At 46.7% G+C, this 24,730-nt stretch overlaps 1 protein-coding gene and 1 pseudogene across 1 annotated transcript; both read right to left on the reverse strand.

Annotated features, from left to right (window-relative positions):
• Positions 1-6,614: 6,614 nt before the first annotated feature.
• ID4 (inhibitor of DNA binding 4) lies at positions 6,615-10,621 on the reverse strand. Its single transcript, XM_078687938.1, has 3 exons — positions 10,036-10,621; positions 8,810-8,868; positions 6,615-7,924 (listed from the first exon to the last, which is right to left on the reverse strand). The coding sequence occupies exons 1-2, from the start codon at positions 10,426-10,428 to the stop codon at positions 8,821-8,823; spliced, it is 441 nt and encodes a 146-aa protein (XP_078544064.1). The 5' UTR covers positions 10,429-10,621; the 3' UTR covers positions 6,615-7,924; positions 8,810-8,820.
• Positions 10,622-21,066: 10,445 nt separating this feature from the next.
• Positions 21,067-21,219, reverse strand: LOC144829815 (5.8S ribosomal RNA; annotated as a pseudogene).
• Positions 21,220-24,730: the final 3,511 nt, after the last annotated feature.

Below are 24,730 nucleotides of genomic sequence, written 5' to 3' on the forward strand. Positions count from 1 at the left end.
ATTAGACCACATATTGGGTCAGTGACATTAGTATCACCTTCTGTAGAAACCTCGTGCGGAAACCACACTGCAGGAGTATAAAAGCAGAACCAGAACTTGTGGGTGTTTGAGTGGAAGGACACATGCATCATCAACAAACTAAGCCAAAAAGCCACAATTGCAGGCCTTCTGGAAAATTGTCATGGATGTTTTGCTTACCAACCCCTTTTTCAGAGTGGGAGACCAGTTCATTTAATGTGACAATACCATTTACACATCCAAGTAATTACTGATGGTAAAATCAGTCGAAAAATTAAATCAAGAATTGACTTGAACTATGTTAAACAGTCTTTGATCTTATTAGACTTGTTATCGATAACAATTTGGTCTGTTGTAAAAATAAAATAAAAATATAGGCCCTCTATTCCCTGTATGACACCTTTTGCCTCTCCAAAGAATTCAGATTACAGGAGTGGGCAACTAAATCAGCGTGAAACAATCAAAGGCAACGTCGATATACACGTACACATAGTAAGGTGTTTTTGAGAAATCCATTTTGGAGAGAACTGAGCAGTTTACCGTAATGTAGCTGCGGTTCTCAAGTGAATGTGAACTGTGTGGGGCTGCAATTACAAACATACCCCAAGGGAACAACTCAACCCAGCAGAAAATGAGGGGTGGGCAGTACAGGGGGTAAAAAGTGGCCACAGATTTAGATTAATATAATACAGGGCGGCACGAGGGCCCCGCGTTGCAGTCAGAGATACCAGGAAACAGTCCTGTAAATTAACGGCTGTGATTTCTACAACAGGGAAATGTCTCGAATAGACACAACGCATGAAAATGTTGACAGAAGGTCACTTATCGTCCTCCACAGCCCCACCGTCCCGTGTTGCATTCCTGCAAGGAGGGGGGCATCTCTTCTTGTAATTTATAGTGCTTACTACCCGTGTAGCGCTGCGACAAGGAACAGTAAACTTCCAACTATAGGCATAGCGCAGAGGGGCCCCACTACTTCTGGGGTCCAGCGACCAGCCCATGGCCAATAAATACCGCTGAAATATGGGAGACTCGAGGACCCTCATCCGGTTCTGCAGAGGGACACGTCATTTTGCGTCACGCCGCTTTCCCAAACAGGGATGTTCACAGTTAAAGCCAGCCAGGGAGCTGGACTGCTAACCTTTATCATTGTCATGCAAATGCAGGTCGTGAAAATGCTTCCGTGAAGGAGGCGTCTCGGGCCCGTTGAGGCATTCCTTCGGCTGAACGCCAGATTCCCCATGAGCATGAGGTGGGCAGAGCTCCGAGGCACTCTGAGCGGTCAATATAAAAGAGCTGTGGCGACTGCTGAAAATACCAACCGCAGCCAGCATGACTCCACATAAAGCACCGCCCTGCCCGCTCCAGCAGCACAACATCGATTCCCTGCTCTGGGCTGGAGTGCTACAGGCCCGAGGGGGAGGGGTGTGGTGTCATCTTCAACTTGCTGCAGTAGCAGTAGAGTTCTCGCTAGGCAAGGTCTATATATTATTATTATTTGCAGTTTTGTATAGCGCGAACTCGATCCGAAGGTATCAGGGCGCTTTACATGAGCACCAGGTGCAGTAGAGTCGGACACATTCGAATTTTTTTTTTTTTTTAGGTGTGGGTGATTTGCTCAGAATCACAGAAGTTTGTTTGAGTCTCCCACCAGACAGAAAGGGGCACTATATAACGATTAATACAACACGTCAGCAGCAGATGAGGTAAGTTAAAATGCTACAAGTAGTTTTACAGAGGTTACCATAGTAGATCGTGAACTGAATCTGCTTGTGATGGCGTGCTATGGATGCTGATCGCAATCCACAAACATCAGGACCACTCTGGAAATCAACATCCGCCTAGGAAAACACTCAAACCAGCACACTGAGGCCACCAAGCAATGGTTGAGCCATTTTAGTCCTACATGCTCTGAAAATAGCCCCTTGCCCTGCAGCCCACTGAGGAAATGCCAGAGTGGGCAGTACAGTCTTTGCAAAGATTTTGCCGAGTTGGTGAGGCTTACACTTGCTTGCAATACTCCTGACTTTCTTCTAGAGTGCAGGAGTATTCCATAAATACAACGGTAAATCATAGCAAAATCTCAGTGAATTGAGACTATTGTGCTTCTTTCATTCTCAGTTAGGTGGCACTGTCCAATCTATGGACCAGCAGGTGAAGGATTATTGTGTGTTGGTCATTCTCAGGTGGCAATGTCCTATTTATGGAGCAGCAGATGAATGATTATTGGGCTTCGGTCCTTCTCAGGTGGCAATGTCCTATTTATGGAGCAGCAGGTGAATTATATTTGTGCTTCAGTCATTCTCAGGTGGCAATGCCTTTTTATGGAGTGGCTGGTGAATGATTATGGTCCTTCAGTCATTCTCAGTTAGGTGGCAATGTCCGATTTTGGGAGCTGCATGTTACTGATTCTTGTGCTTTGGTCATTCTCAGTTAGGTGGCAATGTCCAATTTATGGATCTGCAGGTGAATGATTATTGGGCTTTGGTCCTTCTCAGTTAGGTGGCAATGCCATATTTATGGAGCAGCAGGGGAATAAGATTTGTGCTTTGGTTATTCTCAGGTGGCAATGCCTTTTTATAGAGTGGCCGGGGAATGATTATTGTGTTTTGGTCATCTCAGTTAGGTTGCAATGTCCTATTTATGGAGCTACAGGTGACTGATTCTTGTGCTTTGGTTATTCTCAGTTAGGTGGCAATGTCCTATTTATTGAGCAGCAGGTAAATGATATTTGTGCTTCGGTCAATTCTCAGGTGGCAATGCCTTTTTATGGAGTGGATGGTGAATGATTATTGTCCGTAGGTTATTTTCAGTTAGGTGGAAATGTACTATTTATGGAGCGGCCGGTGTATGATTTCTGCTGTTGCTGCGGTTGCAGCTGGGGCTGTTTCTTGCCAATTGCTAATGCATCTTCTACATCAATAGCCATTCCCACTGCCCAGCAGATGAAGATACATGTCTGCATTAGTGCGCATGAAGTGTTGAGTACAGATGGCATGGGTCAGTTGCGTTGAACGCATCTTTTGGTGTTCTGCTCTATGAAACCTGTTGGATGTTAGTATGTGGAGTCTGCTGGACTCAAACAAGGGAATTCTATCACCACTTCTAAATTTAGCATGTTGATGCAACTACAAGCCACACCTGAGGTCTGCAAGATCAGTTTCTTAAAACCAATCAGCTGTGTACTGCACAGAAGACCTCAATGGGATATTACTAGATGCACATGTTTAGGTCGCATGTAATCAAGTACTCATTGGCCATGCATTACAGTGCCATAAATGTGCCCTCCAATGTGCTATAAACTCCAGCCGAATAAAGAGGCGGGATTAGACACTACCTCTTGCAGGTACAGAAAGAAATAATAAAAAATAGGACCCATCTCCCGCACAATCTACGACTGTCCTCAAAATCAGAAAGTTGGATGGACAGCTACTGGCTCCACCCCCCAGAGCCCATGTTATATGTACTATTTTGAAAGAACTACTTTAATCTCAATGATAACTCTTGATCTCAATAAGCAGTAAATGACACACCCACAAACAATCAGCTTAAGTCCTCGTAAAAGGTCATTTGATCAATTATTCAATATGCAGGGTCACCGTTGGCAATCTTGTGCCTGACTTGACTCGCACATGTTTGCACAGTTGGCTTATGGCAATTACTCACAGTGAGTGCCTGTTTTGTGGAAGTCGATTTTCCTCTAAACTGCAAACTCTTCTGATGTGAAGTAGTCAACTCCAAAATAGACCGGGCTGTATGTGTCATCAGCAATTCATATTTTTCTTCAACATTCAAAAGTCCCCTTCTACTCTACTTAAAAAATAATTCGTTTACAGACTAAATCCAACCCAGGAGTCAGGGAAAGAAGCGAGTCCCAACACAACAAAGTTAGGATTGTTTCTCTTTTTGTTGGACGGCCATTGCTGTGTCTCAATATGATGCCTCTAATACCAGGGCTCTTATATTTATCAGCTTCGGTTGTGAAACAGATTGGTTCCTGGAAAAGAGCAAAGCAGGGACTATGCCCCCACGTAGTGACAGGTCATACGTCGACAGGGTCACGTGATTTGTTTAAGACCAGTTACCCCCACTCTCGGTAATAACAGACGGTGGGTTCAAAGGCAGTTGTGCTGTTCCCCTCCCAGGGAGGATTTCAAAAAGGTGCAGTGTGCAGACAGCCTATTACAAAAGAACTGGAACATCGTGCATTTTGACGTTAATAGCTCGAGGACGTATCCCAGAAGACTGCTGAGAGCTGAAGAACAATGGTTCAGCCAGAAATCATACCCTTCCCTCCAACAAACACAAAACACCAGCACTGAAAGCTATTTATGCTTCAGAGCAGAACTATGTGGAGCACACTGTACTTGTTAGGGGCCTGCACCACTAGCAGGGCTCTGAAGACAAGTTCCAGACTGTCTGCAGATACTGAGAACTTGGCAATAAACAGCAGTGGGTTTCAGTTTCAAACTGGACTGGTTTGTGCTGCATCACTGTTGAGAACAAAAAGAAACAGGCCTTATTTTTTGGAACTGCGCTTTCAACTCATCTCTTTGTTCGTATACGAACAGTCGGTCTTCCCGACCCCCGTGACCAGATCTAACGTGTCCATTATGTGGCAACAATGCTTTAGCCACCGGCAGTTGTTACCCACAAGCGCCCATCCGTTTCCCATCCCTGCATTCCGATGCACTTTTGATCCCTTCCTCACTGAAGAACATGGCTTTGGAATGTTCACATAAAAAAATGGTTCAGCTGATATGTATGTCTGATTACGCTTATTCTGCGCGCCTTACCCACTGCGGGATCTCTCGGCACTGAGGTGGAACAGAGAAACATGACTGCTAATCCCAGCATCCCCACTTCACCAAGCGTGGGTGATCTTGTGCAAATCAGCACGTATCATTGACCTGTGTGCTAAGGCTGGAAGTGTTGTGCAAAAGGCTTACAGCTCATTTGAAATATTGTTCAAAGAATGGAAACGGGCACTACCTTGAAAAGAAATGCTACAACCAAACGTCAATAAAATACGTGTGGAATCAGACAAACGACTTAAGTTCCGAAGTGCGGCCTTGGATTTGAACACAGCACAAGCACAAAAAGTATTGAGAAAATGATTCAAAGAAGTCTGTTGAGGGAAGCATCAAAGTTCGGCTGAATTCCAGTAGGTAACCTCGCTGGTGGTAGCTCAATAGGAGACGTTAATAAGTAACGACATGGCAGAATGGCCGGAAATTGATTAAACCACAACATTTGTCACTAATGCTCAGCTCCAGTAGGGAAAAAAATGCATTTCCTGCATCTGAATAAAGTAGATTCCTGGGATTGTCAACAAAATATGACATGTGAAGGGCCTGGGTGAACAAAGTCACCAAGAACACCAGCGACTAACAATAAACACAAAATAACAGCTATAATTAATCTAAAGTACAGTGTCTGGCAGATTATGGGTTAGCTTTTGGAAAAACATCCCAGAGAAAACAAGTGAGTGGCCTGGATTTCAAATATAAATTGTATGTGTACCTTAAAATAAAACCCTAATCAGGTGAAATGTTTCTACATAGGGACATTGCTGCAAATTTGCATCACAGAGCTAACTGGACAGAATCCAAAATGGTGTGGCAAAACTCATACACAGCAAGAGCATGCCACATACAACCACAGACCCCCATCCTGCAACTTACACTACCATGCAAAGCTAAAAATACAGTAGTACACCGCTGATGACCCTGACCACACCTGGATAGTGCACACTTTGTTCACAGCATTGTCTTCGCTACATTTTCATGCGTCTGGGGCTAAACCAGGGGTCACCAATTTCAATTGCCCCCAAAACTTCTAGACTGCTTCGTACTAGACGACCGTATTGAAATAAGACTCAGTGCGGTTATGCTGCCATCATTGCACTGTGCACAGACCTTGCGTCCTGGAAGTCCTCAAACCAACTTCAAGAAATGAATGAACAAAAAAAGGGTCTCAGCGATCTATTCGTACCATTGACCCTCCAGTTGGAGCTGAAACACTCCATGCGGAGTTACTCAGAATTTTGGGTGAGGTTGATCCAAGCACAGCAGCCTGCTCTACAGGAATTGCAGAAAAGGTTCCACGTAGGAGCCATTGCCATTTTTCTTTGCAAATGTTTTACAATGCAAAGCTACCTCAAATATCCTTAGACATTCACATTCATAAAAGCACATAAAAATGGCTAGTACATTAGAGATTTGATAAGTATCTTGTAACAAACAATGATGGAGCCATTTAGGAAGGCTGTGCAATGTATAAACGGCCACAAAACTGCGGTAATATATTTACCATGAGTGTAATTTTACACCAACCTCCGGCGGAATTACCAGTACTGTGGATATGGTAAAATCCTGCGCTAGAAAATCAGTCAGTGGAAGCTATACATCGAGGAAATTGCCTTTGTTTTTAATGTGCTATTATGATACCACCTTAAATCAAGCTGCAGCAGGCTCAATTTTAAGTGCATAATCAATATGTAGTGACCAAGTACAACATCAGCACCCCAGAGTTCCATATACATTGAACGTGCACAATGTATGGGCAGCAATAAAAAAAAGAAACCCACAACCGTGTTCCAAGACAGGTAGAATCTAGTTTAATGCTCATATGTAAAAATTACACCTCACATATTAAAGTCTTTCAACTGTAAACAGCTGTAATGGAAATAAAACAAGGCTGTACACAGAAAAAAACAAAACAATCTTGATTAGGTCATTAGAAATTTTGGTCTATCTAAATCAGATTAAAACGGTCTTTTAAGATTAACACCGCTCCATGAGGTTTTCAGCTGTAATATATAAACTGCCCTTTCGGTTTCTTTGAAGGAAATTAAAAAAACAGCGACTCTACAGTTATAGTTAGCTATTGCCCTTTGGTTGCAAGCAGAAGACTGCCTCTTCCTCACACAAAATGCAGCATGCCACACAGCGAAGGTCATGTTCACGCACAGCAAGGAGAAAGAAGTGTCGCATGGATTTTTGGGGGCTAAGAACGATGCTGGAACAATGTTAAACCGAGTTCTGCTCCTTCTAGCATACTGAACATAAAAGGGGTACATTTATACCATCTACCGACTCCATGGGAGGGGGGGGGGGGGGTCACAACGAAGGTCAGGGGGTGTATGACGTACCAAAAGTCTTGACTGCGCACACGGACTCCATGTAGTCGCAACCTGGGACATTTCATGTCATGCAATCATGCGGGGCGCTACCTAGAAGAGGTACATTTATAGTGCACTTGGACACTTGGGAGGCGGGGTGGGGGGAAATGAAACACATTCTATATCATAAGAGCAGCTTCCAAACGAGGTCAACATCATTGTTTTTACGAGTGACATCCCCACTCGTTAAAAAATGTATTTACATAAAAATAATATTTTAATTAAAAATATTCCATAATTACAGTAGTCTATTAAAGCATATAACTTCTCTCACTTCCACGTATAGAACATCTCTATATACACATTATGAAATGCCATCGTTCGCCTATACAATATGTAACATTCGTGCAAGAGGGGCGTGGGACAAAATGCACTCCCCACTCCCTAGCTTCAAGAAAATCATCTATTTTAAAACAATAGATGTCTCGTTTAAGGTATCTACAATGAACCGGTGGGTTAGTAAAGCTTAAGTTGTAATTACACGTAGAAAGTGTGCCTTTCGCTCCAGTCCAGACACGTAGATTTGCACCCAGTGCACAATGAACATACACACACACGATGAATGTGAAGACGCCTCTGCGGGTGGCTGGTGCGGGTGGCTTGGGGTTGGTGGATGGTCTCGGTGGGTGTCGTTGGTTGGGCTCCGCCAATAGGGGTTGCTTTGTCTTCTTCCGGGTCGGCGGAGCCTCTGCCTCTCCTCCTGGCTCAGCCTGGGCCGCACACCTGTGGGAAGAGGAATGAATAGAAGGGGGTGTGTGAACCTCACTGCTTCCAGACTGACTGGCGCCACCAACAAAAACACGGGACACGCTTGATCAACAGCCCAAAAACAGAAAAAAGAAGGCCGGGCTGCAAGGAGAGGAGCGGGGCTTCCCAGGACGAAGCTCCCCTGCGGCAGCGGGCGCAGTGCCCAGCCTGAAAAAACCCACACTGCCTCGGGGGTGGTATCACTGCACAGGGGTCTCTGCTAACAGTATAAAGGTACGGGCACACCCGCTGACCTCTCTATGGAAACCAGGATGCGTTCAACGCGTGCACGGGGGCCACTCATTGAAATGGAGGGTAATGAACCAGCGGGTTAATAAATAACATATTAAACCTCTCACTGCCACATTCAACCTAATCTCTTCCCAGGGACCCCTCATCGGCAGGGTGCGTGCTCGGCTGGGCTACAGAAGAGCCTACATATTAAATATACATACTAAGGGTTTATAAATCTACGTTTTTGAGATTGACAGTTAAATTAAAGTGCGGGCGTTGGTCGGGCTTCCCAATACAGCATCGGTTAAACTGAACACATGTATCCTTGTTTGGAAAAGGGATAAACTGCACACCCTGGTTCGCATATTTAAAATTTCCAGAAAACATAAGTGATTTTTTTCTCCCGCACCTCATAACCAATTAATAATGCAGATAAAACTGATGGTTTGTCACATAGGCCTGTTTTACGATCATGGTACGCTGATACATACGTTAGCCTCACGTAACCCTGCTAGGTACCACCCGGACAGGCAGTAATATGGTCTCTAGTGCACATAGACTGGAATGGAGTGGCGAGGTGGATGGAGCCCGCCTGTACCCAGAGGTGAGGGGTGGAGATAGACTCACCTTGCAGCAACTCAGCGGCACAGGATGCTGTCTCCCTGTTTGTTGACCACAGAAGCCGCCTAAAAAAAACACAAAAAAGAAGACGGTCAGTACACTTTACCTCAGGTGTATATGACAACACACCCTGATCGCACGAGATTCTCCTCTAAAAGGACAGGTTGCCCTCGGTCCCCACCCACCGACCGGATAGGCCTTCTTACAGCTGCGGATCGGGACACACCAAGTTTGGTAAATCACGCGAGAGCGCATCCATTCGGTCAATGCAAAACATCCAACTGTTTACTCTGAATAAAAAAACACTGTAAGGTAAGGGGATGTACTTTCCAGGGCTATTGGGTATGGGTGGAATGATACTTCACGTTATGGAATAAAAGAACCTGAGTTTTCTGAGAAATCGAGCCTCCCTGCAGTGGGAGACGTGGGTTGTCTGGCGGTGTGACGCTTAATATGACAGGTGGAAGGGTGCAGGGCTGACTGGGGGCGCTTATAATTTGACATCTGGCAACGAGGCACATTCACCTATTGTAACCCGTGACTGGGGGGTTGAGGGGGGTGGATATTTTGACGAGTGTAAGAGGGGCGGCCAGTCGCTGCGCAGCTGAGACAGTATGACAGGTTTCATACAAAGGACGGATACAGAATTCCAGCAAAGACGGGGGAGGGGTACCAATCCGTGCATTTGCAGGATGGGCGAAGCAGTCCTCACTGTGCAGGGAATAAGCGGCAGACAATGCAAAGACCTGTGCAGGCCCCTCCCGGAACATGCAGGCATGGACCAGCCTGTCATGTGCACGGGCACAATACAATACCAGCCCATCGTGCGCAAGGGCACCGGCCCATTGGGCACACGAGAACATTATGCACAGGGAGACACTGACAGCCCGTCAGCAGGCACCACCCCATCCTGTAGAGGACGGAATGCACATGCATCAATCGTGCCCACGAGTGTTAGCAGCTACTGACATAACCTTATAGGGCACCAGTCCACATGTACGAACACAGGACAGTCATACAAGGCAGACAGACCCCTGGGATGGACCCCACACACCCCTCAGTGTCATCTCACACACCATATCTCATCAGATCACCATTCAGGATGATGGCAGACAGACCCCATGGGATGGACCCCACATCCCCCAGTGTCCTCTCACACACCATATCTCATCAGATCACCATTCAGGATGATGGCACCCTGGCTGGTCACTTCCACGCACCCCAGGTCTCACCGGGTCTGTGTTGAGGTCTGCCAGGGGGGTCCTGGTGGGGGCCGGCGGCCGCAGCGCAGGGTGCGTGTCCAGGGCCAGCTGCAGGTCCAGGATGTAGTCAATGACGTGCTGGAGGATCTCCACCCGGCTGACACGGCGGTGCTGAGGGATGGAAGGCACCAGCCTCCGCAGGCGGCTGTAGCAGCCCTCCATGTCGTGCTGCAGCAGGCACAGAGCGGGCGGCTCCTCGCCGGGCCCCGCTCCGCAATCCGGCGGCGGTTGCATCCTGCCCAGCGCCGGACTCGGCTCCGGGGAGTACAGGTGGCGCACGGCCAGCTCTCCACAGCCCAAGAGGGCAGCCGTGGGGGACCTCCGGCTCTGGGGCGGCGGCGGCAGGGGGGCGACGGCTTTCATTGGACGGGGAGGGAACGGAGGGGCGGCCGGAGATCCGGTCAGGATGAGAGATGCGCGTCTTAGTCTCCCCGCAGCTTTATAGACAACAACAGACGCACGCGCCGCGCTCGTAACTGCCTTCCTCAGAGCAGCTCCAACGATTAAACATTCCACGCACCAGCTGCACTGTCAGTAGCACTCAACCGCCGCTTCTTTTATAAGCACGAGGTGGGCGGGGCAAATGGAACACCGAGAAGCCTTCTGAAAGCTAGTACGGTGAGGGGAATAATGGCAGAAGGGGAGGGTCTGTGAGGGAGCGGAGCCAATCGGAGCGTCGGGCGCCTACGAGCCTTGGAACGGAGGTGACAGCCAATCGGGAGACAGGTCCATTCCCTGGGCGCCGTGGGGGGTCTGGCGCGCGGGGAGCCGAGCAGCAAACGGGACAGACGGGAGCCAAGCTTACCCGTGAGGTGCGTGGGGCGCGAGCCGGTGCCTGCAGGGGGCGGGCCACCCTCAGCTACCCAGCACTGGAGAGACTGGAGCCCGAGCGAACGCTTCTCTGCTTGGGGGGTAGCTGTCGTGGTCGGGTATCCGCCTGCGTTTTTATGATAACGTTTTAGGTGCATGCAGTGACCTCTCACCTAACTGCTCTGTGGTCTTTTGTATTCTTTGAAGAGGTGACAGACTCTCCAGTCTCAAAATGTAATTTAAATGTAGCTTTAGGTAAATGGATTTGTAGGTTGAAAATCATTTAACGCTTTGCATTTTAAATTAAGATTATTAAAATGTGAGTATAAAGAAACCACAATCTAGTGTTCCACTGCAGGACCCTGTCGTGTCGCACGCACGACAGACCCTTTCCCTTTCATGTGAAAATAATCAATATTTGACCTGATTCCCCGTGGAAAACTTGGGATTTCAGATATGGACGAGGCACGCTCCCAAGTGTATCGCCAGCTGAAGAGGTATGCTGTAAGGGTGTTAGATTTAGCGTCTTCTATGTGCCTGCTTAGCTGTCTGAAATGAGCCCATCCTGTTGTGAGTGTCTGAAACAGCAGGACATTTCTGGATGTTGGACAGTCATCGCTTCTAGAAGGGTTGCGTCAAACATCTTGGAATGCTTCTTCCCACTTTTGTGTGTACCTTAACACAGGCATACATTAGAGGTATTTTACATGTACCCTAAGCGTCAGCCTCATCACTGCAACAGCTTGCATTGTAACTCATACCCAGGACACTGGATTTATTTGTCAAGGGGTAGCGATTTGCACATCAGGGTTGACTAAGTGTTATATTCTATGGTTTATGTTCTATCTAGTCTTCCTTATTCTCTTTGGTATTAGAATGTTTGGGGGGATTCTGTTTCTGGGATTCGATGTATGGCAGTTACGCTTTGTTCATGATTCAGGCTGTTGTGTTAGATTGATGCTGTGAAGGAAACATAATAAAGAAGACTTCCTTGATGACTTCAGTGATTCTTGAAGGACCCGATTTAACATTTGGACAATATCAAATTCAAAGACAGGAATATGTCTACCAAAATATATGTAGCAAAGAAGGTACAATATTTTAGGTTGGAAAGATCAGGGGAAGTTTGGAATGGTTTTAAGACCAGGCAACCCGATTTAACACTAAGTTATGCAGCAAGAAAAGACAAATGACTTGGCACATCTGTGTCAGTATTATTTCGAAATTTTAACGGATTAATGCTGACTGGGTAAGTGCCACATTTTACCAATGTAACACCGGAATATGACAATCAGCAACTGAGAGTGACCAGTTAGTCCTTGCAAAGAATCTGCCAGAGTGTGGCACCACGTGTTTTTATAGCAACTTTTGATCTGTTTGAGCTATAAAACAAATTTATGTTGAAATTAGCAAATTATACAACAAAAGGCAATTGTGCAGCACATGTGACAAATCCATACTTGTGTGAAAATGCCAGAGCTGCAGAATTACACAATTGCAGTGGCTTTGCAAATACCCAATGCAACCAGTGTACTCAAGCAAATTCCAGCATTATATACAAAGCAGCGCCTGCTGTCATCAGAACAGGTGCTTACAGATGGCTTTTAACCCCTTCGTTGCTAGGCCTTTTCCCCCTGTGATAAGCCTTTTTTGGTGATTTAGGGGTAGTTCGCGCTTAGGCCCCCATAACCTTTTGTCCACATAAGGTATCCATAACACATTTGCGTCCTTTTTCTCCTACATCCTGGTGATTATAAAGATACCCAGGGTTTGTAGATTCCCCTGGAGGGGACAGAGAAAATAGCCAAAATACAGCTAAATTGTGGGGTTGTTGGGAAAGAAGCGCTGCAGAAGAAAGTGTCATTTTATTCTGCTAATGGCATCAACCTAGGGTTTGTGGTGATAAAATCATCATCTTCCCAACTTTCAGGAACTGGCAGACTTGAATCAGAAGCCCACATTTTTCAACACTGTTTTTACATTTTACTGGGAAATAGTGAATTTTTCCTAATTTTTGTGCTTTCAACCTCGTTCCAGTTAGTGGTACAATTGGGTGTGAAACCCATAGTGGATCCCAGAACGCTATACTTTCCTGAAAAGTAGACACAATTCTGAATTCAGCAAGGGGTCATATGTGAACATCCTTCAAGTTTTCCTATAAAAAGTACCAGATGAAATAAACCACTATTGAAATGGGGTAAAAAAAAAAAACTCTGCTATTTGTGTCTTTGTTTTCATCTGAAACTTCTAACTATGGCAGATTTTCAAAAGCGATTTACCAATACGTCCGCTGGACTCTTTTGCTTGCAGGAATATATAGGGCTTGTACGTTCTCCAAGAACCTGAGGAATGCACCTTGAAATGGTTTTTCTTTTTGTACCGTGTATATAATAAATCATTTGGTAAAATTTAAAATGTGAAAAATAGGTATCAAGGAAACCTATGTATTTCTAAAATAGGCAAAAGATATGAAGTTTATTCAAGTTACTCAACCTGCAAGTCTAGTAACATTTTTATGATTTTTGAAGGCATGTGGAGAAAGGAGCCCAGGGCGGGAGCGCCCAGCCCCAGGGCCCAGCCGGAGCTTCTGAACCCGACCATGCAGGGGGGACCCCATTTGCCCGTGGGACCCTGTCCCGGGCACTTGAACATATGGTGGGCCCCGGAACTCAGCTTTCAAAATTCTTGTTTGAATATTTTTTGCTACCACCAAGATCTGCACCTGCGGCTGCTCCACTTGGGCCCTTATCCCGGGCTTCTGTGCACACCACGGCGGCTCTCCTACATCGCAGCTTAGCCCCCGCAGCTCTCAGCACCTGCGACAGCCGGGCATGGGCCCAATGCACCAGCGCCATCCATTTTCATGGCTAGTTGTTTTGGCAGGTGATTTGTTTCTCACTCCTTAGTGGATTCTGACTTCTATGGCCATGTCCTCTTGTCTATATCAACTAACACATTTTCTGGGGTCTGATGGGCGTTGGGCACCATAACCCGGCGTTCGGTTCATCCCACAGCACCAGTTACGCATACCAAAAGTGGCCCACTAGACATTTGCATTCCATCCTCTGCTCCACGCCAGCGAGCCGGGCTTCTTACCCATTTAAAGTTTGAGACTAGGTTGGGATCGCTTCAACCCCAAGACCACCAATCATTTGCTTTACCAGATAAAACGTACGGTTCTAAGCGCCAGCTATCCTGAGGGAAACTTCAGAGCGAACCAGCTACTAGACTGTTTGATTTGTGTGAGAAGCTGTCCTGGTATATGATGTCTACTTGTAAGTGGGAACTTTGCACCAGTCCAGACAACCCTTATGGTGATTTAAGAGGTCTCAGACAACCTTAGAAAGCTATCCAAGTGGTAGCTGTGGAGAGCAGCCTTCAGGCTTAGTCTTGAAGGAGTGTAAAGCAGCTTGTTTTACCAGAATTTAATCTTATAGTATAGATTAAATGAAAGAGAACCATACAAGGTGAATAATATGTATTTATTATATAATCCTCTCTAGTATGTTTCAGTATCTTCCACTTGGAGATATACACATAGCACACAATATTATAGCAAAGAAATCACAGTAAATAGCACTAATACACAGCGGGCCCCAGGGGGGACCGAACCATATACTAAAAAAGTGGTATAAGAACCACAACTCAAGTCAGGACAATGTCGAGAGGACATAGAATTGCTGGGACCCCAACAAACCACCCAAGGTGAGTAGATAGGGACCTCACGGAGAGCATGTGCAGTTTGAGTACAAGGCTGCGTGCTCCATACAAGTCTAAGTGCAAGTCGCGGTTCGATGTTTAAGGACCCTTCCCAGTGGACCGTGAAGACACCCCGTGGAAGACAGAAGGTTGGAGAGCCACCCCACCTTGGTACCCAAGTTACCTATCCCAGGGAAGCCGGGTGCATAGGTGTGAAGTGGCGTCAGAAACCGCCGTCAGACCAAATGAAGGACTTCAGGAAAGTGCAGCTGCTGGAAGAGAAGAAAGTGTCCATGGGAATTCAAACTTGGATTTTCGATGAAGAGTACCTGAAAGCAGAGGGGACAGAGTCTGGGTCACTTGACAGTGACCAGGGGGTCGGTAGACGAATGCGCACCAATGTCGGGTGCTTCAGGATAGATATCGATGACCTTGACTCGCAGCTGTGGGGACCAGGCGATGCTGAGGACAACCTGGAGCCGGATACTAGCTGTCCCACACAGGATGTCGAGTACTTAGTGGTCAGTGTCTGGCGGGAGCACCAACAAGCCTTGGCAAAAGCAACCCATGCAGGAAGACAGGAAGTTGCAGGAAGAGGACCAGCAAGGTCCAGGAGACTCACCACAACCGGGGGAGTCAGGGCAAGCTCAGAGCAATCTGGGGAGCCCAAAGAAGTCATAGCTGATCCTCTGCAGGACCCACAGGGCGCAGACACAGAAGTCGCGGAGGACCTCGGGCAGCTTTACAAAACGACAGGCCACGGAGCCCACGGTGCGATGTGGTTGAAGATCTTTGCAGAGGTTGGGGCTTCTTGGAGCCCAATGCACTTGCTGCAGAATTGCCAACAAGCATTGTACTTGCAAAAGTACGCAGTGCACAGGGGTTCAGGTATTGCAGTCCCCACAGGGATTCTGACCTCAAACTGAGTCATAGGGCAGCTCGGGCCTCAGTGGATGTGGAAACCCACCTCCTGTGTTGAACCATTCGGAGTCCGTAGGAGCTTGGGATCAGCAGACCAGTCAGCAGTGTTGCAGTGGTGCACAGACATAATATCGACTCCAAAATATCGTTTGGACAGAATATCGAGTTTTAAATATCGTTTGGACAAAATATCGACAGGACAGAATATCGACAGTCAAAATATCGTTTTTAAGGTAAGTGAAGTAATATCGACTGTAAATAATATAGAAAGTGAAAATATCCAAGTATATAATCTAGATAGTAAAAAATATCGTTTTTTAAATAATATTTAATTATTTATAGTGTTTTTATGTTATAATATGTGTGAAAAGTGTCATTTTATGTTATAATTATTTTTAATTAATGATTTTTTTGTAATTATTGTGTAATTTTATTCTGTAGCGGGTTGTGGGTTTATAGGGGAATAGGGTGGGAAGTAATTTAATTATAATTAATTAAATATGTAAATTTATTGATTGGTAGTAATAATTAATTAATTGGTAATTAAATAATATTTGTTAATTATTTAAAATTTAATTGGTAATTAATTTAATTTAATTGATTAATTGCTAATTATGTAAATTAAAATAATTTATTTCCTGTAGCGGGTTGTGGGTTTATAGGGGAATAGGGTGGGAAGTAATTTAATTATAATTAATTAAATATGTAAATGTATTAATTGGTAGTAATATTTAATTAATTGGTAATTAAATAATATTTGTTAATTATTTAAAATGTAATTGGTAATTAATTTAATTTAATTGATTAATTGCTAATTATGTTAAATTAAAGGGGTATTTTTAGGGTTCAGGGTCAGTTTTTGGTTTTTGGGTAAAGGGGTATTTTTAGGGTTCAGGGTCAGTTTTTAATTTTTGGGTAAAGGGGTATTTTTTGGGTTCAGGGTCAGTTTTTAGTTTTTGGGTAAAGGGGTATTTTTAGGGTTCAGGGTCAATTTTTAGTTTTTGGGTAAAGGGGTATTTTTAGGGTTCAGGGTCAGTTTTTAGTTTTTGGGTAAAGGGGTATTTTTAGGGTTCAGGGTCAGTTTTTAGTTTTTGGGTAAAGGGGTATTTTTAGGGTTCAGGGTCAGTTTTTAGTTTTTGGGTAAAGGGGTATTTTTAGGGTTCAGGGTCAGTTTTTAGTTTTTGTGTTAAGGGGTATTTTTAGGGTTCAGGGTCAGTTTTGGGTTTTTGGGTAAAGGGGTATTTTTAGGGTTCAGGGTCAGTTTTTAGTTTTTGGGTAAAGGGGTATTTTTAGGGTTCAGGGTCAGTTTTGGGGTTTTGGGTAAAGGGTTTTTTTTAGGGTTCAGGGTCAGTTTTGGGTTTTTGGGGTACAGAGGTACAGTGTAAAAATAAAGTAAAATTAAATTTACATTAATTTAATTTAATGAAATTAAATTAAATTAAATTATATTAAATTAATTTTAAATAATTTAAATTATAAAAATTATTATATACTTACCAATACTTACGTTGTAATGGTAGTGCGTTGTAAAACTTGCGTTGTAACGTCATATATCCACTGTTGCACTCCTTGGAGTGGGAATAGTAATTTTAACCCCTACGCTATCCAACGCTTTCCCTACTGTTGCACCCACTGGAGTGGGAATAGTAATTTTTACTCTATTGTATTTGTACGTTAATAATATTGGCTATTATTTAATTAAATTTTGTTACTATATATATATATGTTTTAAGAAATATGATTAAAAAAAATTATTTTTTTACTTTCATTAATTATGTAATTATTAAAAGTTATTTTAAGTATTGTTAAGTATATTTTAGTAATTAATTTTTTATATTAATGTAATTAAACATTGTTTTTATTAAAGTCGATATTTTTTACAACAATATTTTTGTAAACGATATTTTTAACTCGATATTTTTGTACTTACCTGTTTGTAGATAGAAACTCGATATTTTGTCTCTCGATATTTTGTCAACGATATTTTTGTTGGTCGATATTCTGTCCCTCGATATTATTTCAGTGATCCTGTTGCAGTGCCTGCAAATGCAGGGGAATGACTCCTTCACTCCAAGGGAGACAATCTTCAGGTGTCGTGGATGCTACACAGGCCCTACACGGATCCTGTATGGTGCACAGGCACAGAAGAGGCAGCAGACTGAGAGGTAGATGAAGTCAGGCCCAAACAAAGTCCAGCGAAGTCCAGGGTGCCCAGACGGTCGAAGTGCAGTGGTTTCAGATCTGAATCTTGTCCACAACAAATCTAGGGACCTATACCCAGGTAAGCCCTTAAGTACCCTATGGAATGGGGTGGGGAATTCAGGGGACCCTCTAGGGTCTGGACAGTGGGGAGGTTATTCCCATGTCCAGTTTGGCTCCAGAGTGGGGGCCAACAGCTCCGATGACTGGCTTGAACTGGACTATGCATAGGTACATCAAATGTGCCCCTCATGCAGACTTCCAGGTGCTCACAAGCATACCCACCCAGCCCTAATACACTAAGGGCCACATGTAGGAGAGCAAATACTGGTCGGTGACGGCCAAATTCGGCCGTTACCGACCAGTATTTGGTGTTTGACATGTAGGGGCCATCATTTTACAGAATCGGTACATTTACCGATTCTGTAAAATACCGAATCGGTAATTTTACCGATTCGGTAAATCCATATGTAGGTGACACTCCTAAGAGTGCCACAGGCCCTTAAGAGTCGGTATTTTACCACCCAATCCAATTGGGTGGTAAAATACCGAATTCAGGTGTGCATGCACATCTGTGCATGCACACCTGTGCCATGTGACACACAGACATGCCCTTAGGGCATGCATGTGTGCCACATGTTACACGTGCCTGTATTCGGGGTGCTAGAGGGTGTCAAAGTGACACCCCCTGCACCCTTTCAGGATTCGGTATTTACGGTATTGCCTATTGATTCCTATGGGCTTCAAGGCCCATAGGAATCAATGGGCAGTACAGATTCGGTATTTACCGAATCGGTAAATACCGAATGTTACCGATTCGGTAATTGAAAATTAAAATTTACCTACATCTCCCACCTTCTAATTTACCGATTCATAAATACCGAATCGGTAAAATTCGGTATTTATGAATCGGTAAATTAGAATTACCTACATCTGGCCCTAAATCCTGCCTGGGAGGTGGTCACACCTCCCTTTGACAGGATGCCTATTGTCCTGCCTTCTCCTGCTTGAGCTTGGCTCAGCAGCAGGAGGGCAGAAACCATTTTGTGCTGTCCACGGCTAGAAGGCTGGTACCGGGATGAACGAGAGCCTAATGGAGGGCTCTCCCAGTGGGTGGAATCATACCAACCACAACAGTGTGGGAGGTATGATTCCAACATGTTTGACACCAAACACGATAAGGTTCGGTGCAGCCGTTTTCGAGATGGTTATCGCACGGTCATGTAATGCCTCTATATAGTAGTATATGGCTGCTTCACTGACAACCTGGGAGAATGGATTCCGTAGGCTGCAGGGGTGTCCTGCTCATGTAGGGGCACCCTCTCACTTAGAATCAAGCCTTTCCCCTCAGGATTGCAAAGGCCTGCTAGAGGGGTGACTTATATTTTTTATGTCCAGTGACCCTTAGAAATAGTAAGCCTATATCTTACATAAGTGGTGCATGCACCAACTTACACCGGCTGCAACAGCAGGACTGTAGATCCATTTTGAATGGTCTCTCTTGGGTGGCACAATACATGCTGCAGCCCATTGGAGACGTCTGGGGTACCTATGCCCTGGGTACATGGGCACCATATACTAGGTACTGACAAGGGTACCCCAGTATCCAATCTGGGGTGTAAGTACATAGCATAACAGGTTAGGGAGAAAGCAGATGGACTGGGGTCCTGATTAGCAGGGCAGGATCCCAGTCAGACTAGGCAAAAACAACATTACATCTAGCAAAAAGTGGGGGTAACCATAAGAAGCAGATCCTACTTTCCTACAATTAGTCTTTCGCCCATATACCCAGCACAGATGACCACTTTGCATGTCAAGACCTCCACCAGAGTTTCCTCTGACTTCGCCCTGCCCAGGCATACTTCATCATTTTTTGCTTCTTTTCATGCTCGCTCATGCTCCACCTCCCCAACAGAGTGGGCGAAATGGGCCAGCGGTGTAGCCGCTACTGGCTTCGTTGTCGGATCCTGCCTCAGCTGTCACGCACCACCCATCACATTCATTGCGCCACAGGGTTTCGCTCGGCCCTCCAACTTGCGCATGTGTTAGATTCCTTGGTCCTTGTTTCAAGACTGGTCTAGTGGGTGACCAACATTGTCACAGACCTCTGGCGCCCGGCATGGGTCTCCCCATCTGGCATTGCTATGCGGTCGGGGCACACAGCACAGTTTGCCCCAGTTGGCAGTTGCACCAGGAGCTGGAGGCCCCTTCCCCGGCCTGGCGCACCCATAGAGGGCCCGGGAGCAGTTCCCAGGGGAGTGTGAGAAGGCATTTGAATCTGCCTCAGGCCCCCGAACACAGTTAAGCTGCTGCCTGGGGTGCTGTAACAGCCCCCACTGGAGAGCCACCTGCCACCCTGAAGCATTCCCAGCTGACCCAGAGCCAGTCGCGGTGCACAGTTGTGGAGGAAATGCTCAAGGGCTGGAAGCGCCCGGGCGGCAGTCCCGCAGAGGTGGTCCACCCTCCTGGGCGATCGACCTTCCCACCGTCTTAAATTCTCTGGGCAGGCTGCACGGACCCCACCCATTTACCTCTTGACGGGTTCTCGCCCTCTTAAGCTCTCTTTTCAATGTTCTTTCAAACTTTACCTTATGGTACTTCTTGGCTATCTGTCTTGAGCCCGTATTTAGGCATAGATGGAGTTTAGCACCCGCTTTGGGCTGCACTCTTAAGCAACCTGACTCTGAGAGGACCGACTTCGGTCCTCTCAGTCTAATTCACAGAGATAGCCTTGATCAAAAGGACTTGAGCCCCCTGAACGACGTGGGGGCGTCAGTTTCCTGCATGCCACATTTCCAGCACCCACCTCCGGGTGGGGATTCAGCGCTGCGCTCTTCCCTCTTTACTCGCCATTACTTAGAGAATCCTGGTTAGTTTCTTTTCCTCCACTCAGTAATATGCTTAAATTCAGCGGGCAGCCCTGTCTGAGCTGAGGTTGTAGTTGGAATGCGAAGCGTGGGGGAGCCGGGGATACCAGGCCCTGGGCTGCAGGGGCCAAGGTAGCAGTAGAGCACCCCTTTTCCCAGCTCGGAGGCCGAGGCTTGCGGGGCAGATGAGCACCTGCGGGCCCGGCGGGAGTCCCCACCCCAGAGCCTGGCCACAGAGGTGGGCAGCTAAGAACACCAGAGACAGCCATGTGCGGCATGCAGCCAGGTGCCCTGGAATGTGCCCGGGGCTAATTGGTCACCAGCCTGCAACCTGCCAAAGTCAGAGGGAAGGCTAGCCACGCCGGCCACCTATCAGCATGACAGGACTGGGGGGGGAATCTTGCAACAGACAATTGGGGTCTGACCTTGTGGGAGGACGAACAGAGCGGAGCTACCCTGCGACGGACCCAGCCGTGCCCCTGGGCTTGGGTGATTGACGATTGAGCAACCCTCAAACAGGCAAAGCCCTAGGAGGAACCCAGGGCCTCAAGGTGCGTTTAAAGTGTTGATAATCATTGTGACCTGCAATTCACACTAATTCTCGCAGCTAGCTGCATTCTTCATCGACACACATGTCAGTGATCCACTGCCAAGAGTCACCAGTGACTTTTCACAATGTTCACCCACCTGTAGGCACAGTAGAGGCGCGAGAAAGGCGGCACTGTCCACGTGTCTGCCCACATGGCAAGACAGACCGGCATCTCATCAAGGCTTCCCCTCTGGGAGTGAGTTTCCATGATTCAAAGAGCATTTCCAATCGCTCGGCCCGGGAGCCCCCATACCCGCACTAAGAATTCTTCGTACATGGGAAATAATTGCAATCCCCAATCCCTATAAAATAACGGTGTACAGTGGGTTACCCATACCTGTCGGTGAAGGGTAGACACACGCTAATCTGCTAGTGTAACGGGCTTGCAGCCCCTAACATAGGAAAATACAGACCGTTTATTGCTCGTTCTTGTGTGGTTGAACGCCACTTGTCCCTCCAAGACGTTAAACGCTGACCGCTGGAGGTCGTGTAACTAGTTAGCATGGAGGAGTCTCATTCATTATCGGAATTAACCAGACAAATCGCTCCACCAACTAAGAATGGCCATACACCACCACCCACAGAATTGAGACAGAGCTATCAGTCTGTCAATCCTTCCTGGGTCCGGGCCGGGTTAGGTATCCCGCATTGAGTCAAATTAAGCAGCAGATTCCACTCCTGGGACACTCTTCCATCAATTCCTGTAAGTTTCAGCTTTGCAACCATACTCCCACCGAAATCCAAAGACTTTGCTTTCCCGGAAGCTGCTCACCAGTCATGGGAATTACGCCATCAGATCCCTAGCTGTCATTGTTTATGGTCCGAACTTCAGTGGTATCTGATCGTCTTTGAGCCTCCGACTTTCATTCTTGATTAATGAAAATACTCTTTGCAAATGCTTTCACTGTGATTCGTCCTGCGCTGGTGCAAGAATTTCACCTCCCCAGGCTGTCCCTCTTAATCATAGGCTGCTCTGCGCTGGGAGGTAGGCTCCAAGTCCCGGTCTGCTCTAAAAAAAAGCAGACTTGGAGGAAACGCCTATCAGGTAGGGCTGGGAGGCAGGCATGGATCTGGGCCTATGCGGGCCCCAGTGGCCAGTCCAGGCCCTGAAGGCACCCAGCTTAGAACTGCTGGACTGCAAGGGGGTCTGGAGTACCCTGTCCCTGATAATCCAGAGAAAGGCTATCCCCCTTTCTTGTAATTCGTGCGCACAGAGTGACAGAGGGGACCAAAGGTGCGAACGTACCTGACCTCCTGGAGCCCTGACTGGACTCAGGATAGCAAATGAACCATCATCTGGAATTCCAGGACTGCCCAGCCATCTGATTGCCCCATTGGAAAGCATAGCGCAAGAAGGCCCAGATGGCTCAGTCCGAATGATTGCCGTCTGGTCGTGCTGTACCTTACAGAAAGAGCTTCTGTTTTTCCTTGATGGGGATGCCCGGGTGCTAGGAACCCCAGCTGGGTCTCAGGCACAAGGCTGGCTGGGGGAGCCCAAGTTGTGAGTGCCCGCCCGAGCCCGGTCGGAGCTCCTGCAGCAGGCCACACACAGGAGGCCTCCCTGGGCCCCCGTTTCGGGTGCTTTGCCAGCAGCGGCCCAAAGATGGAGGCCAGGATGGAGGCTCCCACTGCAGGGCCCACCGGGGGCTTGATCAGAGCTTCTAAACCAAGCCAAGCAGGGGAAGCCTTCCCGGGCCTGTTGGACCCCAAGTTCCGGGCCATTCGCTGTGCGGCAGGCTGTAGGACAGAGCGCAGGGCAGTAACGTCCACCACAGAGCCCGACAGGGCCTGGGGCCCGGCCAGAGCTTTTGAACCCTGCCACGCAGGAGAGGCCTCTTCAGACCCGTGGAATCCAGTCCCAGGTGCTTTGCCACACGGCGGTCCGTAGGACACAGCCCAGGACGGGGGCTACCACCCTGGGGCACATCCGGGGGCCCGGTCATAGCTTTTGAACCAGGCCAAGCAGGGTAAGCCTCCCCAGGCCAGATGGACCGCCCATCCTGGTCCTTTCGCAGTGCGGACGGATAGAGGACTGAGCCCAGGGTGGGGCCGCCCGCATAATGTTCCAGCAGGCCCGGTTGGAACTTCTGAACTGAGCCATGGAGGGGAAGCCTCTGCTGGACCCAGTCCAGGGGACATGGCCATGTGGCGGACTGGAGGACGAATCCCAGGACGAGGGCTCCCACCCCAGAGCCCACTGAGGGGGCCTGGTCAGAGCTTTTAAACACAACCAAGCAAGGGAAGAGTCCTCGGACTCAATGGACCCCCAGCCTCTGTCCTGGGCCCTTCGCAGTGCTGGAACCAGGCCTCGAAAAATCTAATCACCCACTCACTATGGGGAGTCAGATTTTGTCTGGTTGAACTATATTTAGGGCCTACTCGAGCTTTCTGGTGTGTTGACAATGATCACACAATTAGAGAACAGAGGTTATTTGCATATCTCTGAATTTGTGGGTACCCATACTAGCATGTGAATTAGAGGACATTTCTCAAAATGACTTCTTTATTACACACAGTCAGAAATTTGGAAGGTGCAAATGCATTGAAAGACTATTGGTAATAATATATGTTCTACTATTCTGTGTTCCCTTAGATTTTGGGCCCTAGCTCAGCTGGCACCTAGGGAAACCTAGCCAACCTGTACATTTTTTAAAACTAGACACTTGTGGGCTATCCAGGGTGGGCTGACTTGTGTGGCTTTCACCTTGTTTTATTACCCAGAATCCCTTACAAAGCTCACACTTTGACAAAAAAACACATTTCCTAATATTTCTGTGATGGAAAGTTCTGGAATTTCCAGGGAGCCACAAGCTTTCTTCCACTTGGCATTCCCCCAAGTCTCCCAAGATAAATGGTACCTTCCTTGTGTGTGTAAACATAGTGCCCATGACAGTAAATGGCCCAAAACATGGACGTATCACATTTTTCCACCGAAAACTGACCCTTTTTTCCAACGAGCCAATTGGCTTATTTCCCTTTCCCTTGCAATGTATGACGTCAGCAGGTCATGGGCATGATCGTCATTATTTAAATTTGAAAAAATGCCTCGGGAGTCAGGGGAAGCTCATCCCCTGCTCCCAAGGCTAATAAATAAAAAAGGAAATCCCTCTACTGTGGACAACAGAGGGATTTCCTGGGTGTGTGTAGATAACGAAACGGTTCGTTCCTCCGCACACTCCCACCATGGGGGAGGATGGAATCGCTCCGACCCCTGCAAGGAAGGGGTTAAAAGCCCTTTGCTATTCACATCTCTTCATGAGGAAGAGCGTTTGATTTAATAAGTCACAGTGAATAAGTTGGCAGCTCTGCACATCAGAGCAGTGGACCGCCCAGTAAGACTGGCCTAAGATTTCACACCAGTGGTAGACGACATGCTGTTTTCCTATTGAATAAGCAAACCAAGTGTTGTCAAGTTTATTCAAGATTGATTTAGTCACCAGCAGGGATCAGCAATCTAACCATAAAACTGCACAAAGTAAAAATACAAAAATTATAGTATTTATGTTAAAATATCTTTAATTTTTTAAAAAAAGTAAACAGATGAAAACACACATATTCATTAGGAGCAGATATTAGGAAG

The sequence above is a fragment of the Lissotriton helveticus genome, chromosome 4_1, assembly GCF_964261635.1.
Source record: "Lissotriton helveticus chromosome 4_1, aLisHel1.1, whole genome shotgun sequence".
Taxonomy (NCBI): Eukaryota; Metazoa; Chordata; class Amphibia; order Caudata; family Salamandridae; genus Lissotriton; species Lissotriton helveticus.

What these genes read in the sequence shown, in the direction of transcription:
- ID4 (XM_078687938.1), bottom strand. Translation starts at nt 10,428, where the DNA reads ATGAAAGCCGTCGCCCCCCTGCCGCCGCCGCCCCAGAGCCGGAGGTCC. An exon ending in CAGACCTCAACACAGACCCG is followed by an intron (nt 8,869 to 10,035) that starts GTGAGACCTGGG and finishes TGTTTTTTTTAG; the next exon opens with GCGGCTTCTGTGGTCAACAA.